Source organism: Callithrix jacchus, chromosome 6 (assembly GCF_049354715.1).
Source record: "Callithrix jacchus isolate 240 chromosome 6, calJac240_pri, whole genome shotgun sequence".
Classification (NCBI taxonomy): domain Eukaryota; kingdom Metazoa; phylum Chordata; class Mammalia; order Primates; family Cebidae; genus Callithrix; species Callithrix jacchus.
The window spans coordinates 36,432,049-36,451,178 of record NC_133507.1 but is presented as its reverse complement, the minus strand read 5'-3'; the positions used below and the strand labels follow the sequence as shown (position 1 = coordinate 36,451,178).

The 19,130-nt window shown below is 42.5% G+C and overlaps 1 protein-coding gene across 24 annotated transcripts in view; it reads right to left on the bottom strand.

Annotated features, from left to right (window-relative positions):
• The window catches only part of SAP130 (Sin3A associated protein 130), an 81,813-nt gene that overhangs the window by 10,948 nt on the left and 51,735 nt on the right, over nucleotides 1-19,130 (bottom strand). For all 24 annotated transcript variants that reach the window (XM_035304112.3, XM_008998558.5, XM_035304114.3 and 21 more), the window contains exons 16-18: nucleotides 3,857-4,215; nucleotides 683-931; nucleotides 391-516 (exon numbers count right to left, since the gene is read on the bottom strand). In XM_035304112.3, coding sequence (XP_035160003.1) covers nucleotides 391-516; nucleotides 683-931; nucleotides 3,857-4,215 — 734 coding nt within the window. The remainder of the gene's footprint in view (nucleotides 1-390; nucleotides 517-682; nucleotides 932-3,856; nucleotides 4,216-19,130) is intronic.

The window sequence follows — 19,130 nt, the reverse complement described above, 5'->3', positions numbered from 1 at the left end:
TTTGGCATCCTAGGAACTACTGTGGACTAAGAACTGTGTTACACAGTAATCCAGTACAGCTCTTTCACAGTGACTCGGGAAGCCACAGGCATCCTCCATCAGTACTTACGGAGCTGTTAACATATAGATTTTACAAAAATCAAGGCTGTCACTTAACCACTAAACTGCAATTCCAATAAATACACACAGCTTTCTAGGGCAAAGGGTAATTTTCTAAGTTTTATATTCTACGGGATATACTTAAACACTCAAGATGTTTTAACAAAAATGTAGGGTTTTTTTGAAACTAGAAAACTGTGGTTCTGTTTTTCTTTCTTAGTGTAATTACAACACAGCTAAGTGTTATACCAATTTCATGCATTAATACCAAATGTTTCTGGGGAAACTGACCTTTCACCCGGACGTCACTGTATCTCTGAAAGTGGTGGTAAGCAGCTTTCCAGGGGTTCCGATAGTGACGAAGCAAAGTAATGGGGGGTCTTGGACGCACTGGGACATACCTCACACCTTCCTCATCTATTAAAAGAGAAGACATTAAACAACTTATTAACATTGTCAACAATCCCCAAAGTTCAATTCCAGTAAGTGAGGTATAAGTGAAGCTGACTATGTAGTGAGCCTCTGGTTTGAACTCTGACTTTACTGGGAAGCATCACAAGACAAGTCAGCTTGTGACCATTACCAATATACTCCTTGGGAGGAGACTTGCGCTTCTCAGCCTTCACCAGAAGACTCTTGGCAGTGGACTTCTCGTCATCAGTGCTGTTTGTCTCCATCATGTCACCTTCTTCTGTTGAGATCACGTGCTGTTGCTTTCGAGGCTTTTTCCTTGGGGAGGCACCAGGTGGTAGGTCACTTGTCGGCATGGACAGGTTGTTTGCCAGCAATGCAAGAGACGGAGACACAGTGTTGGTAGCCAGCGGAGGAACTGCTGTCATAGGAAAAGGAGCACACACATCTGTAAGAACTCAAGCATAACAGAAAGCTTTACTTACCTCCAGCAAAGACAATGATTAAGTGGACAGCACAGAGAGCCAACGTCACTGAGTCTTCCTGTGTGCCTGGCACTGTGCTAAGCACTCTGTGGCAGAAGAAGCAAACTCCTCCCTAATAGCCCATAACCTCATCTTCCTTAGTTCCAGGACCTCCCTTTGACAAGGACACAATGATATTTTAGCTAAAAGAATGTACTTCCTAGACTCCATTACAGGTGTGGTCTTATAAGATAGAAACAGAAGTGTAACAATCATGTGAATAAGTAGGCTTTATCACTATCCTTCAATTCACAGATGTGAAAATGTGGCACAAGTCACACAAGTATGAAGTGGGCAAGCTGGGAGCTGACAGAGGCAGTCTGGCTTCAGAGCTCACACTCCCACTTAGCACAGTGTGCTACCTCCAGATAAAAAGCATCCATTGCAAGGATATAAACATTTGCTTGAACTTGTATGAATCACACATCTAGGAACTTAAACATCATGTTAAAGGCCTACCTGAACTCTTATTTTCACTACCACATACTTGCCCTATTTTCCTCTATCCACTCTGCCGCCCACTCCCAATAGTCATACCCTAAACTTTCTTGTCACTGTTGACTGCAAACTGCCTCACACTCAATCTCAATTTCTAGCATCCAACTCCATAGGTAAATCCAACTCTCTTTCCAGGTTCCTCCCCTCAGTACTCAGCCTCAAATACTCCTTAAGCCTACAAGGAACTATTGCCTGTTCAATCAACCATGTTCCTGCAGTCACCCATCCCTCAGGTCTCTCTTCCCCCATCGCCAGGTTTTAACCCTGTAATCACCGTATTTCTTTTCTTCCTTCGCTGTCCCTTCCTTTTCTTGCTTGACTGTGCTCACTTAGCAAAACCACAAGAGGTTAAACCCTATTCTCCAACTAGTCTGCACCTGTGCACTGAATGTCACCAGAGAGAGACAGTGTCATGCTTACTGGCCTCACTTGGACAACTCTATCCTATGTGCTAAGACCAGTCTCTCTTGAGATGACTACTTCACACCTTCTCCTCCCTCAAACACTAGATACCTCCTCCACCGTCCGTACTGTCAGTAGACGGCCTTACTTTTCTTTACTGAAAAAGATAGATGCAGTCACAAGAAAATATCCATCAAGTCCCACCACCTCATCTCTTCACCTCCACTGTGTCCCTATATTCTCCTCTCCATGCTTTTAGCAAAGGTCAACCTCTTCAGGTACACACAAATCTCACCCACTCTCACCTCCTCAAACACTGGCAGCTTGAAATTGGCCCTGGTTAGAGCACTTGTTCCACAGAAATCATCAGTCCTAAGTGAGCGATTGGCACTGCTCTGCTCACACTCCCTGCTCTGCTCAAACAGTTCCCTGCCAACCCCAGCAAAGCCAAAGCCTTTACAACAGCCTGTGGGCCCTGCTCAACCATGGTCCTACTTCTTCTCTGACCCTGCTGCCTGACACTCCCCTTTTTACTTAGCTCCAGCAACCTTTGGTACTTTGCTATATTTTGAGCACATCGTGCATGCTCCTATCTCAAGATTTTTGGACTTACTGCTCTCTGGCCTGGAATACTTTTTTCTTGGGCTTCTTCATGGCCAGCAACTTCATTCATTTAATGTCTCTACTCAATGATCACTTCCTCAATGAAGCTTTTTCCCAAAACCCTTAAAAAAATTCCAGCCCTGGCTACAACTTTCCCTTATATTTCTTCCCTTTATTTTTCCATAGCACTTATCACCCAGACGTACATATACACACACACATACATACATATATAATTTAGTCGTGTTTTTGCTGCTTGTCTCCCTCACTAGAATGTTAAGATCTAAGAGGATAAAGCTGCATATGTCTTACACAGAGTTGCATCGTCAGTGCCTAGAACAATTCCTGGAGTAAACCCCCATAGGTTGAGGCAGGATTACAGGTAGTTTTCTTGCACAGAGAGGTAAAGGGAATCAACCAAAAAGAACAGATATGTAGCATAACTGAGGATGTTTAATATCCCCTTCTGGATTACTCATGGTATCTTTCAAAGAAAGTGCCAAGGCTAAATATACTCACAGAAAGAGATTTCATGGCAGAATAAATAGATAAGTAAATAAACAATAGATTAAAAAAAAAAAAAAACTACAGACACAGCACAATCACATCTCTATTGGGCGAACAACAAAAGACAGAAATGGAGGTCTTCTCACTGAAATGGCAGGTAATACTGGGTAGCAAAGCACAAATAACTTGCCTTCTCCTTTGGATTTGTTTATACATCACACAGTTTGTATACTGAATGTTACTTTTGCAGGAAAAAAAAAATCCACAATGAATTATTAAAAAGGAAAAAAAAGAAGAAAACCTCTAAAGTGACTTGACTTTTTCAGACCAGAAGTTTAGAGTTAAGATGATGTGGGAAAGGGAGAAATGAATTAAGATTTTTCTAATCAAATACAGGTTTATCAGCAACATAAATCTTACTTGATTGTATAACAAGGCAATGAAACTTGGCAGGGAATAAGTTGTAAATAAATAGTACATAGCTATAACCATATTGTGACCCCTTTTACATAGGAGCATTTTCTTAATCATGCAAAGAAAACTATACTAAAGGATATCCATGGGGAAATATTAATTTCTTTCCTTATTTTGGTCAGAAATTAAACTTAATTACAAAAGGGAAGCAAAGTAGTTTTAGTTCTCACAATGAGTTTATTGCTTTCTTCTACTTACCAAAAACTAATGACAAGCAACATCTAAAATGAGCATCAAGAGTCTTGGCTGAGGGTCACAGGAGACTCTGGATGCTGGAGGAGAATTAGGGAAGGAGAAGAGGCAACTGCCAATGGAGAGTATTCTACTGACGGACTTACCAGAAACTGGCCTCATGATATCCATTGGTTCTACTTCTTCTTTCACTTTAATTTCAGGTACAGGAGGGCCCAAGACAGAAGAGAGACTGCCACCCACAGTGGCTGATGGAGGTGGTGCAGTTGCAATGGTGGTGATGGGTGGAGTGATGGGGACTGCTCCAGGAATGGTTGAAAGGGCAACGGCTGGTTGTGACGGGGGACTGGCTGCTGCAATCATAGCTGGAATGGTCGGTGGGGGCTGCTGGGCAGTTGGAGGGACGGCAATGGTAGGCTGATCATTATTTTGATTGGATACAGTCTCCATGGACACAGTGACAGGAGTGGCCATAGATACGTGGATTTCAGACTTGGGTTTGGCACTAAACACAAAAGAAAAGCACATGTAGCAAATAAACTGCCCTCATCCACAACATCTCAGAGGATGGTTATTTGTCCAATTATTTCTGTCCAGCACACTGTACAATGGATACTCTCTTTTTTTTTAATTTTTAAAAAATTTGGAGACAGGGTCTCACTCTGTTACCCAGGCTGGAGTGCAGTGGTGTGATCTTGGCTCACTGTAGCCTCCATCTTCCAGGCTCAAGGGATACTCCCACCTTAGCCTCCCGAGTAGCTGGGACTATGGGTGCGTGCCATCACCCAGGCTAATTTTTGTGTGTGATTTTTTTTCATGGAGATGGGGTTTTACCATGTTGCCCAGGCTGATCTCCAACTCCTGAGCTCAAGTGATCCACTCACCTTGGCCTCTCAAAAGTGCTGGGCTTACAGATGTGAGCCACCATGCCCAGCTCTAATACTCTATTTCTTCACTCTAAAAGTTTAACAAAGCAATTTTAAATGGAAATCAGTTTTAAAAAATATACTATATGTCCTGCTTCCACCAAAGTTTTTATAAGCAGTAATAAAATTAACTAAGAAAATAACACATTAAAGAACTCACTCAAAGTCATACTGTCACAGCATAACCAATTTTCATAATCTTAATGTACCTTTTCTCCCAGAATTCTTTAATATATATGTTGTCTTTGGAGTTGTTATTTTTCTTTTTTTACTATAGTTGTAATTGAGAGGGACTGAAGTTGAGCTGATTACCAATGGCCAATGCCTAATCAACCATTCCTATGTAAATGGAATTTTCATAAAAACCCGAAAAGCCTGGGTTCAGGAGCTTCTGGGATAGCTAAGCATGTGAAGGTTCCCGGAGGGCGTGCGTGCCTGGAGAGGCCACGGAAGCTTCACATCCCTTCTCCCACGCTTTATGCGTCTGTTCCATTTGGCTGGTCATCTGCATCCTCTGTAATAGCCTTTATGATACATAGGTTAATGTAAGTAAAGTGTTTTCCTGAGTTCTGTGTGCTGTTCTAGCAAATTAATCAAACTTATGCATGGGACCTGGCTGCTCAGAAGAACAAGTAAAACCACCTGGGGCTTGCATTTGGCATTGAAAGTTGGGTGCACCCTTCTAGGACTGAGCTTTCAACCCATGAGATCTGACATTATCTCCAAGTATCATAATTGAATTGCAGGGCACCTACGTGGTGTCTTCTGCAAAACTGACTGGTTGGTTGTCAGGGAGAAATCCTCTCCCATTTCATACTAATCAAAGGTCACAGAAGTTTCTGTGTTGTTGTTGAGTGAGAGAAGACAAAAACTCTTTGGTTTTTACTCCTGTATTCTCAGATGAGTAATTGTATACTTGGGATTTTTAACCTGTAGAAATGAAACCACTGAGTTGGGCCTGGTGGCTCATGCCTATAAATTCCCAGCAGTTAGGGAAGCTAAGTAAGTAAGGCAGAAGGGTCACGTGAGGCCAGGAGATTGAGACCCAGCCTGGGCAAAATAGTAAGACCCCATCTCTTAAAAAAAAATTTTTTTTTAATTAGCCAGGTGCATTGGCATGCACCTGTAGTTCCAGCTACTCAGGAACCTGAGATAGGAGAACTGCTAGTGCCCAGTAGTCTGAAGTTGCAATAAGCTATAATTTTAACATTGGTATTTCAGCCTGGGCAACAGAAGGACTAGACAGAAATTCTGGAATATAGAAGTGTAAGTGCTGAAAAGGGAGGGGGAGAGCCACTAGAGAGTCTCAACTGCATATCTGAATAGGCACAAGAAAGAACTGGCTAGGCGTGATGGGTCACACCTATAATCCTAGTGCTTTGAGAGGCCACAGCAGGAATATCGCTTGAGCCCAGGAATTCGAGACCAGCCTGGTTAAACTAGGCAAACCCCAATATTACATAAATTAGCTGGGCATGGTGGTGCATGCCTGTGGTCCTAGCTACTCAGGAGGCTGAAGAGTGGGAGGACTGCTTGAGCCCGGGAGGTTGAGGCTACAGTGAGTTATGACGGCACCACTGAACTCTAGCTGCAACAGAGAGAGACTCTGTCTCTTAAAAAAAAAAAAAGAAGAAAAATTAAAGCAAAATATAACAGTCACATCTGTTTGATTACTATGATTTTCTCTACTTTCCCAGACATTTACAGATTTTCATATTGAGAAGGCTTTATGATAAAATTGAAGATATTTAGAAAAAAAAAGATGAGATTGTAAATAAGAGAGAAAAGATTAAAAAAAAAGAATTCACCTGATAAATAGGAGTTCCCCCCAAAAAAGGAGGAGATAGAAACTGAGTAGAAAACAAATTGTGAAAGAAATAATATATCAAGATTTCCCTGTATTGACCAACAAGAGTTTTCAGACTGAAGAGACCACTGAGTATCCAGCACATATAAAAACAGCCAAGCCAAATTCTACTGTCAAGTTTTTGAACATTGATAACGAAGATCATTAAAGCTTTCAGAAAAAAATGAACATATAAGATACAAAAGTCAGCACTCAAAAATTGTATCTGGGTTTCAAAAGTAAAAACAAAATGTAGAAGACAACAGAATAGTACCTTTATATGTATGCCACTCTCTCTCTCACTCTCTCATACATATATGTGAGAGTGAGAGAGAAAGAGAGACTCTCTCACTGTGCTGCCTAGCCTGGAGTGCAGGGCACAATCACGACTCACTGCAGTCTTGAACTCCTAGACTCAGGTGGTCCTTCCGCCTCTGCCTCAGTAGCTGGGATTACAGGTGTGTGTCACCATGCTCGACCAAGTTTTGTATTTTTTGTAAAGGCGGGGTTTTGCCATATTGATCAGGCTGGTCTCAAACTCCTGGACTCAAGCGATCTACCTGCCTTGGTCTCCTGAACTTCTGGGTGAGCCACCACACCCGGCTAATATTTTTAAAGAGCAGTGATTTCCCATCTAAAATTCTGCCTGCCATCCTATCATTTAAAAGTGAGGGTAGGAGTTGTGTTTCAGGAATGATGGAGTAGACATACTTTTTCCTATTCCTCCCACAAAGTATAGCTAAAAATCGTGAGTGTTATATATAAAGCAAGCACAACAAGCTGCTGAAAAGTGAGGAGAAAAAGGCACATTGTCTAGGGAACTCAGGACCCCAGGAATGACATGGCAGTCAGTTCCCTGGATTTGCTTTTTGCCTTGTGTGTCCCAGACAGGGTGCTGGAGAAGCTGGAAATGCCAAAGAGCAGAGACAAAAAAAAAAAAAAAAAGAGTCCCAAGAAAAGCCTATTCTCTCTACCCCAAGAACCAAGAAGAAGGGGTGGCTTGGCATGATGAAAATCCTGGAGACAATAATTACTCTACTCCAGTGAAACACCAAAGAAACAACTGCAGCCCTGGCCAAGGCTGAGGAGAACCTAGACTTCCCCGGCCAGGTTGTAATGAGGGGCCTCAATCTCCTCCCATCCCACTATTCATGCAGTATCATCTGAGGCCAACCAGGAACCTGGCCTTCACTGCTCACCTGGTAGTAACAAGGCAATGCCCTTCTTCCCTGCTGGGGTAATTTGAGAGGAGGTCTGCTAAAGTACAACCTATACGTAAATCCAGTCTTATAATTTAACACTTAAAACGTCCAATTCCAAACAGAATATCACTCATCTTATCAAGAAACAGGAAAATTACAACTTGATAAGACAAGATGAATGATGAAGGAATTACCTGACAAGGACTTTAAAGCAGATATCGGAAATATGTGTCAATATGCAATTATAAATTCACTTGAAATGAATGAAAAAAATAGAAATGTCTTAGTAAAGAAAATCAAAGTAATAAAAACTTTGGAACCAAATGGAAATTAAAGAAATGAAAAATATAATAACTGAAATAAGATGGTCTTGCTGTGTTGGTGAGGCTTCAGTGCAGTGGCTACACACAGGCATGATCATTGAGCACCCAGCCTCCAACTTTCCACCTCAAATGATCCTCCCTCCTCAGCTTCCTGAGTAGCTGGGACTACACAGGTGAGAGCCATTGCATTTGCCTTAGAAACAATGAAGCCGAAGACAGATCAGTATAATTAGCCTAATCTGAACAATATAGAGAAAATAGACTGAAGAGCGTGGATAGGATAAAGATGTTTTCTGATACACAAAGTATAAAAAACTGGTATCTTGGGCATTCTTTCATTACTGCTGAAGAGGTGCTCTTACAAATCAAGGGGGTAAATCAAGAAAAAGGAAGCATACAGGCTCCAGGTGACAAGGTGAAGGGAATTCAGAGCGTGGCGGAGAAAGGAGGCACCAGGAACAACAGCTGGGCACCAAGTCCAGACAGGGACTGATACAGACTGGGGCAGGCAGAAGCAAGGCTTCAAGTAGGAATATGATCAAGAAAAAGCACAAATGACAGAGATCTGATAGGTTTGCTTCATTTAGAGCAGTTCTGCAGGTTTGGTGGAGCATCTGAAGATGACCTAGTGATACCTAGAAAAACCTACACAAACGTAAGCCTTATAGTACTAAATGACTTAAAAAATTAAATTCATTTATATTGACAACTATTGGATTTATTTTTTAAATGTTTTATATTTTCCAATGTCTTATTTTCCTTGTAAGTTTTTTTATTTTATTATTTATTTATTTTTAGAGACGGGGTCTCACTATGTTGCCCAGGCTGGAGTGCAGTGGCTATTCACAGGTGCGATCCCACTACAGATCAGCACAAGAGTTTTGACCTGCTCTGTTTCTGACCTGGACCAGTTCACCCCTTCTTAAGCAACCTCGTGGTCCCCTGCTCCCAGGAGGTCACCATATTGATGCCGAACTTAGTGTGGACACCCAACTCGCATGGTGCACTACAGCTCAGAACTCCTGGGCTGAAGAAAGAGATCCTCCCACCTCAGCCTCCTGAGTAGCTGGGACTACAGGCACGCGCCACCATGCCCAGCTCCTTAAAAGTTTTTTTGCTTTGAATTAGTAATGCATTCACATGTTTCAAATGATATATCGAGAAAGCTCCCTTCTTCTAACCCATCCACTATTACCTTCCATACAATACCATTGTATCTCAGCATTCCATTGACTCTAAGATGGCAACAATTATAAAATGAACCATTATTCTGTGTATACTTAAAAATGCAATAACTAAATTCTAGAATATTAAGATGTCATCAGTTTTAAGTAATATATTGATTTTAGAGATGATATGGTTTTGAAATCTTGTTTCTCACAATCAGTGAAATACCATAATTTTTTGTATGCCCTTATGTATGTAGACATAAGCAAATATAAATGTTTTCTTCTTTTCTTTTTTTCTGGAGACAGAGTCTGGCTTTGTTGCCTAGGCTGGAGTATAGTGGCATGATCAGAACTCACTGCAGTCTCGACCTATCAGACTCAAGCAATCCTCCCACCTCAGCCTCCCAGTAGCTGGGACCACAGGTGTGCACCACCACATCCAACTAGTTTTTGTATTTTTTGTAGAGTTAGGGAATTCAGAGCCTGGTGGAGAAAGGAGGCACCAGGTTTTGTCATGCTGTCCAAGCTAGTCTCAAACTCCGGGGCTCAAGCGATCCACCTGCCTCTGCCTTCCCAACCTCTCTAGCAGCTGAGACTACAGGGGTGCACTACCATGCCTGGCTAATTTTTTTTTTAACTTTAGTAGAGACAAGGTCTTGCTATGTTGCTCAGGCTGGTCTCGAACTCCTGAGCTCAAGTGATCCTCCCATCTTAGCCTCCTAAAGTGCTAGGATTACAGGTGTGAGCCACTGCACCTAGCCCAAATGTTATTTTCTTACCCAATCTCCCTGCTTATTACAAAAGTGTCACAGCATATACCTCATACCTTGTTTTACTGACTCATCTGAGTTGTGTTTTTGACTTATAACCATATTTTATTTACCCAGTCCCTTATTTGTGGTAGAGTGCAAACAGATAACAACTTTCAATGGACTAAAAAACTACAAATTTAACTGGGAATATTTGGAGGCGGAAGATGAGTGGAATGCAAACATCCTACCAAGAAATGCAATGCCCAGCCACAGTGGATGAACCACATGCTATCAGAGCCAGACTTCCCAATGTATGACATTTCCTTGCTTCTCTACGCTAAGGAATTTGGGGAACGTGAGGGTGGCATGAAAACTACAGGGTAGGAGGAGGTGCTCTGAGCACTAGTGCTGACTGCCCAGGAGAGCTACATTTCAGAGTGGAGCTGCCCAGGAAGCAGCAAGCCAGCTGAGATCTTTCAACAGAGCCCTTCCAACTCTGGCGTGTTAGCTCTCAACACATTCACACCTCTTTCATCTGATATGTGTGCTAGTGTATCTGAATAATAAATTACCACACATACCTGGGAGAGAAAAATGCCTCTGTAATTTTGGTAAGTATTGCCAAGTTGCCCTTCCATAAGGGTTAAAACAGTTTGCACTCTCACCAAGAATAAAAGCACCCAATTATCCACAGCTTTTCCAGCAGTGTATTTCAAACTCCTGGCATTTTCCTAGTATGAAAGGTACATAATAGTGTCTCAGTGTTCTCTCAGTTTGCACATCTCTTGATATAAAGAAGTTGAAGGCTGGGCAGCAGTGGCTCATGCCTGTAATCCCAGCACTTTGGGAAGCTGAGACAGGTGGATCATGAGGTCAGGAGTTCGAGACCAGCCTGGCCAACGTGGTGAAACCCCATCAATACTAAAAATACAAAAATTAGCTGGGCATGGTAGTGTGCCTGTAGTCCCAGCTACTTGGGAGGCTGAGACAGAAGAATCGCTTGAACCCGGGAGGTAGAGGTTGCAGTGAGCTGAGATCACACCACTGCACTCCAGCCTGGGCAAGAGAGCGAGACTGCATTTCAAAAAAGAAAAATTAATTGAGCATCATTTCACATGTTAAGGACCATTTCACATGTTAAGGACGACATGTTCACAGGTACTTCTTTACCTGTGAACTAACTGTTCAAAAAGGTTGCCCATTTTTCTACTGGTCTGACTTACTTATTCTTCATTTCTGGCAGTTATTTACATACTACAAAGATTAGCCGTTAGACTGTGATATGAGTTGGAAATATATCTTCCCAATTCATCATTTGTCTTCTACTTTGCTTATTAAGTGGTTTCTTGACAAATGCAGTTTGTTTTTTAAATAATTTTTACTGAGTTAAATTTCTCTCTCTTTTTAAAGAAAAGGTCTCACTCTGTCACCCAGGCTGGAGTACAGTGGCATGATCCTGGCTCACTTGTAGCCTCAACCTCTCAGACTCAAGCAATTCTCCCACTTAAGGCTCCTGAGTAGCCAGGACCACACGTGTATGCCACCATGCCTGGCTAAGTTTTGTATCTTTTGTAGAGATGGAGTTTCACCATGTTGCACAATCTAGTCTCGAACTCCTGGGTTAGAAACAATCCACCCACCTTGGCCTCCCAAATTGCTGGGATTTTAGGTGTCAGCCACTGTACCCACCCCTGAGTCAAATTTCCCAATACTTTCTTTTTATAAATTCTGAATTCTGAGTCATAATGTGATATGATTTGGCTCTGTGTACCCACCCAAATCTCATCTTGTAGTTCTCATGATTTCCATGTATTATGAGAGGGACCCGGTGGGAGACGACTGAATCATAGGGGCAGGTCTTTCTTATGCTGTTCTTGTGATCGTGACTAAGTCTCACAAGATCTGATGGTTTTAAAAACGGGAGTTTTCTTACACAATCTCTTTGCCTGTCACCATCCACGTAAGATGTTACTTGCTCCTCCTTGCCTTCGGCCATGAGTGCGAGGCCTCCCCAGCCACATGAAACTGTGAGTTCTCCATCAAACCTCTTTCCTTTGTAAACTGCCCAGTTTTAGGTACGTCTTTATGAGCAGCATGAAAACAGACTAATACATAACAGAAAATACTCTTTCTGTTCTTAGATTATAAATAAATTTATCCATGTTTTTTTGTTTTGTTACTTGCACAGAACTAAGTAAGTCAATGTAAAAAACTCCTTTTGAATTTTTTTATGGTTTATCTTAATTGGGTTAGTGTTGGTAGGGAAATCAGAAACAGGAATCAAAGGAGAAAAGAGAATGCCCTTTTAACCCATCTAAAAATGTTTTTTGAGAGCTGGGCATAGTGGTATGTGCCTGTAGTCTCCTACTCAGGAGCCTGAGGCAGGACAATGACCTGATCTGAGGCGTTCAAGGGTTCAGTGAACTGGTCACACTACTGCACTGCAGCCTGGGTGACACAGTGAGACCTTGTCTAAAAAATAAGTAAATTTAGGTGGGTGCAGGCTCATGCCTGTAATCCCAGCACTTTGGGAGGCTGAGGCGGGTGGATCAGGAGTTCAAGACCAGCCTAGCCAACATGGTGAAATCCCTTCTCTACTAAAAATAAAAAAATTAGTGGGTTTTGTAGCATATGCCTGTGATTCCAGCTACTCAAGAGCCTGGGACATGAGAATCACTTGAACCCAGGAGGTGGAGGTTGCAGTAAGAGTAAGTCTAAGCATAGCTTCACAGCAGATTTTGACATGGCAGGGCATGGTAGTGGTGGCAGCAGCTCCCAGGGAAGGAATGTCTTCCTTTTGTGATCAGTGCTTTGTAGGAATGCTGTGTGTTTACATCAGTAACTGGCTGAGGCTTAGGAGCTCCTGATTTTTCTTGACAGCACTCGTCATGATGTGTGATTATATCCATCCTCTTGGATCTCTTGCAGTTCTTCCTCCTAGAACGTAAGCTCCTATCCTGCTTTGCTGTTGACTCTCTAGCGCTGAGTGTGCCTGGCACACACGGGATCTCAGCCAGTATCCAGGTCGGCGTCGGTGCTCTTCTTCATGTCTTTCTGCAGCCTTCGGGTCTGCTCTTTCAGCCTCATCCTTCTGGGATTGACACTCACTGCTGGAGTTTTCCAAATTCCCTTTCAAAGTCTCTCTCCACTGTTTTGGGCACAATCTGTTTTTTGGGCTGCCCAATCTTAAAAGGAATCCAGGTCATGGTCCCAAACCTGGGCCTGCCGCCGCAGTCCTCAGCCACAACTCGTTCCTCTCCCAACATCAGATTTGTAGATGAAGTCTTTCAGCATAGCCGCACCAATGTGAGGACTCATGATAGAGACTATGCGACTCACAAAACCTAAAATAACTTACTATTTTTTCCCTTACTGAAAAAGATTATCAATCTCTGCTTAGATGATCAACAAAACAGTAAATAAAGTGCTATTGATGATTTCTGTGGAACAAGTGCTCTAACCAGGGCCAATTTCAAGCTGCCAGTGCTAAATCACTCAGGGTGGAGTGGGGTGGGGGTGCAGGGGGGAACGTGAAACAGCACACCATTCTATATAATTATTCCATGGGAAGGGTGAAATGTAGCTGAATAATTAGCAAGTGCTGGGTTTTAAGTATTTACTATATTTATTTTAATTATAAGTTTTTACACAGTAATATAATTTTTTCAATGGCTGTATTTAACGCCTGCCTCATAAAATTCCTGATACCGTATCAATCTACTCTTTTGAGTTAGTACAAGTCAAGTTCAGCATGCCTTTACTTAATGTTTCATTTCGACTTTCCTGAATCACTTTGTGTTTGATGAGCCTCTGTATACAAGGCAGAGGTGGGTTCTGCTTTGTAATGCAATCTGGAATCAGGCGAGTTAAGCCCTGAGCTACTTCAACAAATCATCACAAACCGTGTGCCTTCAACTGAAGTAGCCTGTCTCACAGTTCTGGAGGTCAGGAGTCTGAGATCAAAGCATCATCAGGGCTGGTTCTTTCCATGGGCTGTGAAGAACAGACTACTCCATACCTTTGCTGGAAATCTTTCTTATTCCTCAGTACCCTCCCAATCTCTACCTTCATGTTCACGTAATATTGTACATGTCTGTGTCCTGATTTCCTGTTTTTCTAAGAATACTAGTCATGGGTCAGGTACGGTGGCTCATGCCTGTAATCGCAGAACTTTCGGAGGCCAAGGCAAGAGGATCACTTGAAGCCAGGAGTTTGAGACCAGCCTGGGCCATATAGCAAGACCTCGTCTCCACTAAAAACATTTTTTTAAATTAGGGGGGCATGGTGATGCATGCCTGGAGTCTCAGGTACTTGGGAGGCTGAGGTGGGAGGATCACTTGAGCCCAGATCATACCACTCACTATACTCCAGCTTGGGTAACAGAGCAAGATCCTGTCTCCCAAAAAAAAAAAAAAAGAATACCAGTCATATTGAATTGAGAATCCCCTCTACTCCAGTAGGGCTTCACCTTGACTAACTATATCTGCAATGACCCTATTTCCAAATAAGGCTGCATTCCGAGGAACCGGGAGTTAAACTTCAACATGACTTTTAGGGACACAATTTAACCTACAATGAAGCCACTGACATGTATTATGATGCATGCTTGATCTTACTTCTCTCTCATAGCATGTTCTGTATGCTTTTTCTTTTATCTTTGTTTCTCTCTTAAAAAAATTTTTTTAGACAGGTTCTTATTCTGTCACCCAGGCTGGAGTGGAGTGACATGAACATAGCTCACTGCAAACTTAACCTGGCAGGCTTAAGCAATCCTCCCGCCTCAGCCTCCTGTGCAGCTGGGACTATAGGCCCACACCGCCACATCTGGTCAACTTATGTATTTTTTGTAGAGCTGGGGTTTCACCATATTGCCCAGGCTGGTCTTGAACTCCTGGGCTCCAGCCATCTGCTGACCTCAGGCTCCTAAGGTGCTGGGATTACAGGTATGCGCCAACATGACTATCTTTCTCTTTTATTTTATTCACTTTTTCATTTCTATCTTCTACAGCCAATACTGTCTTGTGTAGTTTTAATTTTATCTTCCTTCTGTAGTGTCTTCGTTAGTTCTCTACTGAGTCCTGTCAACTCCTGTGTCATCACTTTGTTTTGCCATTTACTCCAGGAGTCTTTTGTATTTGATGTTTGTATTTTCCTTCCCAGAGATGGTTATTTTGTTATGTTGTTTAAATCCACGGTGGTATGTTTCATCATATTTCGGTCAGTGTCTTAGGGAACAGATTAGTATACTTTGTTGCTCCTTTCCTACATTTTAATTTAATTACCTTCCTATTAATCCTTTTCTGTTACTCATCAGTGAATGGAGTTGGGCTATTTCTAAAATAGCCATTTATATGAGATTCCTTTTACTTGGGTATGAGTGTGTGGTGAGTTCATTCTCCCAGCTAGTTATTTCTTCACAATCCAAATGCTCTCTTCTTTCTCAGGTGCCACACATTGACTACTGCAAATAAGGCCAGTCTGAGTGCCTGTGTGGGCCCTACCTCCACAACTTCTCAGAAGCACAGCAAATCCAAGAAAGATTCTAAAACATAATAGGACCTGCTCACCCTATTTCTGCACCTGCTGTTGCTCACAGGAAGACTTTTGTACTTCATGGAATGCTCTTCACCTTCAGGAGCAACACTTGAAAACGAAGTCCATAAAGACTTTGTTTTGAAAAAAACAAAAACAGGCCAGGTGCAGTGGCTCATGCCTGTAGTCCCAACATTTTGGGAGGCCAAAGTGGGAAGATCAGTTGAAGCCAGGAGTTCAAAACCAGCCTGGGCTACAAAGTGAGACTCCCATCTCTACAAAAATAGTATGAAAATTAGCTGAGCAGGCCAAGCATGGTGGCTCATGCCTATAATCCCAGCCCTTTGGGAGGCCAAGGTGGGTGGATGACTTGAGGTCAGGAGTTTGAGACCTGCTTGGCTAACACAGTAAAACCCTGTTTCTACCAAAAACACAAAAATTAGCTGGGCATGGTGGTAGGTGCCTTTAATCCCAGTTACTTGGGAGGCTGAGGCAAGAGAATCACCTGAGTCTGGGAGGTAGAAGTTGCCATGAGCCAAGATGGTGCCACTGTACTCCAGCTTGGGCAACAGAGTGAGACTGTCTCAAAACAAACAAACAAACAAAAAAATGGCTGGGCGTGGTGGCTCACGCCTGTAATCCTAGCACTTTGGGAGGCTGAGGTGGATCACCTGAGGTCAGGAGTTTGAGATCAGCCTGACCAACATGGGGAAACCCCGCCACTACTAAAAATACAAAAAATTAGCTGGGTGTGCTGATGGACACCTGTAATCCCAGCTACCTGGGAGGCTGAGGCAGAAGAATTGCTTGAACCCAGGAGGCGGAAGTTGCAGTGAGCCTAGATCATGCCATTGCACTATAGCCAGGGCGACAGAGCAAGACTGTTCAAAAAAAAAAAAAAAAAAAAAATTAGGCCGGGCACGGTGGCTCACGCCTGTAATCCCAGCACTTTTGGGAGGCCGAGGCGGGTGGATCACGAGGTCAAGAGATCGAGACCATCCTGGTCAACATGGTGAAACCCCGTCTCTACTAAAAATACAAAAAATTAGCTGGGCATGGTGGCGCGTGCCTATAATTCCAGCTACTCAGGAGGCTGAGGCAGGAGAATTGCCTGAACCCAGGAGGCGGGGTTTCAGTGAGCTGAGATCGCGCCATCGCACTCCAGCCTGGGTAACAAGAGCGAAACTCCGTCTCAAAAAAAAAAAAATTAGCTGGGCATAATGATGCCTACCTGCAGTCCCAGCTGCTCAGGAGGCTAAAGTGGGAGGATCCTTGTGCCCAGTAGTTCAAGGCCGCAGTGAGCTATGATCACGCCATTCTAGCCTGAGTGACTGCACAAGGCTCTGTCTCTAAACATAAAACAAGTAAACAAAAGCCCCAAGTGTTCCTTAGCTGAGGACTAATTACAGCACCAACACACCTCAGAATATCACACAATATAGGGAAACAGTCACTTTTTCTGGTTTTTCATTTTCTTGACCTCTAAAGATGCTATGTCCTCAAGCATGGCCTTTGCACCACTTCTGTTCTCTATTTATACTACCTTCCACTCTCATGGCTCTCAAGAATGTATATCTGCTTACAATTCCCAAATCTCTATCACCAGCATGGACTTCTATCTTCAATTCTAGAGTTGCATTACTTCAGAATTTTCTGTCTATTTGACGGCTCCACTTGGATGTCTAATCACCTAGATGATGCAGAAGTAAAATGACTGAAACTAACCTGATTTGTCCCTGCTATTCTCATAGCTTTCCTCATTTTAGAATGCTCAGGTAAAACATGGGAGCTATCCTTGAGTCCTCTCTTTCTCTCCAATCAGAAAAATTTGTCAGCTGTACCTTCAAATCATATCCAGAATCCAAACAGTTGTTAAGACGTACGGGCAGGGTGTGCTGCTCATGCCTGTAATACCAGCACTTTGGGAGGCTGAGGTGGGAATATCACTTGAGCCCAGGAGTTCCAGAATAGCCTGGGCAACATGGTGAAATCCTGTCTCAACAAAAAAATACAAAAATGAGCTGGGTATGGTAGCTCCTAAGTAGTCCCAGCTACTCAGGAGGCTAAGGCAGGAGGACTGCTTAAGCCTGGGCGATTGAGGTTGCAGTGAGCTGAGATCACACCACTGCATTCTAGCCTGGGTGACAGAGTGAGACTCTATTTCATTAAAAACAAACAAACAAAGACACACCCCCCACACCCTCCATGCAGCTTTAAGCCACTTAAAGGTTTTATCAGCTCTCACTTGGTCTTCCTGCTTCCACCCTTGCTCTGATGCAATTTATTCTCAGCACAGTAGCCAGAATGATTCTTTTAAAGTAAGTCATATCATGTCACTCCTATGCCTTAACCTCCAATGCCCTCCGTCTTAGAATAAAACCCAAAGGCTTCTGAATAGAAGTCCTAATAATCCACTCTCAAGGTCATCTCTAAGCCATCTTGTTCAATGCTCCCCTCTTGTTCTAGGCTAGTCTTCCTTGCTGGTCCTGTGATTCCTTATAGGCAGTCCTCACTGAGCATGAAGCTCACACATGTAAAAATCAGAAAGAGTCATACAGTACATAAGGATGCTTCAGTGAACAAGGGACCACACACACGACAGTCGTCCTGTAAGATTTTAATATTGTATTTTAACAGTTCCTTTTCTATGTTTAGATACACAAATATGAACCACTGTGTTACCACTGCCTACAGTATTCAGTAAAGTCCTGTACAAGTTCTTAGCCGGAGCAATAGATTGTACCATATAGCCTAGGTATGCAGTAGGCCATCCCGTCTAGGTTTGTACAAGGACACTCTCATGATGTTCATACAACAATGCAATTGCCTAGTGATGTATCTCTCAGACTGTATTCCCATGGTTATGCAGCTAGCTCTACAGTCCCCATATCGCCAGGTAACTAACAGATGCACAGCATGATCAGTAACTAATCACATCACTTCTTTTGAAGTCTGGTAATGATCAATCACTGAATATCATCTGCATAAACAGATCACAAAGACAACGAAGCATGTAGTTGTGTTGCTCTGGCTTCCTAGTAACAAACCAATATGAAATTTTAAGAAAATGGAAGACTGAATGTGAGAATAAGCCAATGAAGAGGAAATGCAACAAAAGACCAAAAAGGGGTAAGGCCAGAAGTGAAATAGTTTGTGATTTGAAGATTTCAAAATGGTCCAGCAAAGACAATAAAGACTAAGACCTAGACTTGTAAAAAGCTGTGGTATGAACCAGTGAATAGAAAAAGGAAGGTCAAGTAGCTTTAATATCATCTTTCAGTTGAAATTGCATTAGGAAAGCCACTTATGACACAAATAGTGTTTATTTCTATTTTGGATTGAAGATAGTAATAACCAAAAAACGATTACAATCATTCAAAGCCGAAGTGTTGAAGTTAGTTGCCACACTGAAAGAAAATGGTAATTAGGAAACCGAATTACTGCCAACGAAGGCTGGTTTCAGCACTTCAGAAGTCAATATGACTATGAATAGTGTTGAGTGAATCAGCAAATTGCCATCACAGAGAGAGATGGTGCTATAAAGTTTGTATCCAGAGTCCAAGAAAAAGTGAAGGCCAAGTGGTTTTGAGGAAAAGGATGAAGAGGTCTCGAAAGTCACGCTGGCAAAAACCTTCACATTTAACGAAGTCTTGGAGATGTTCCACAACAC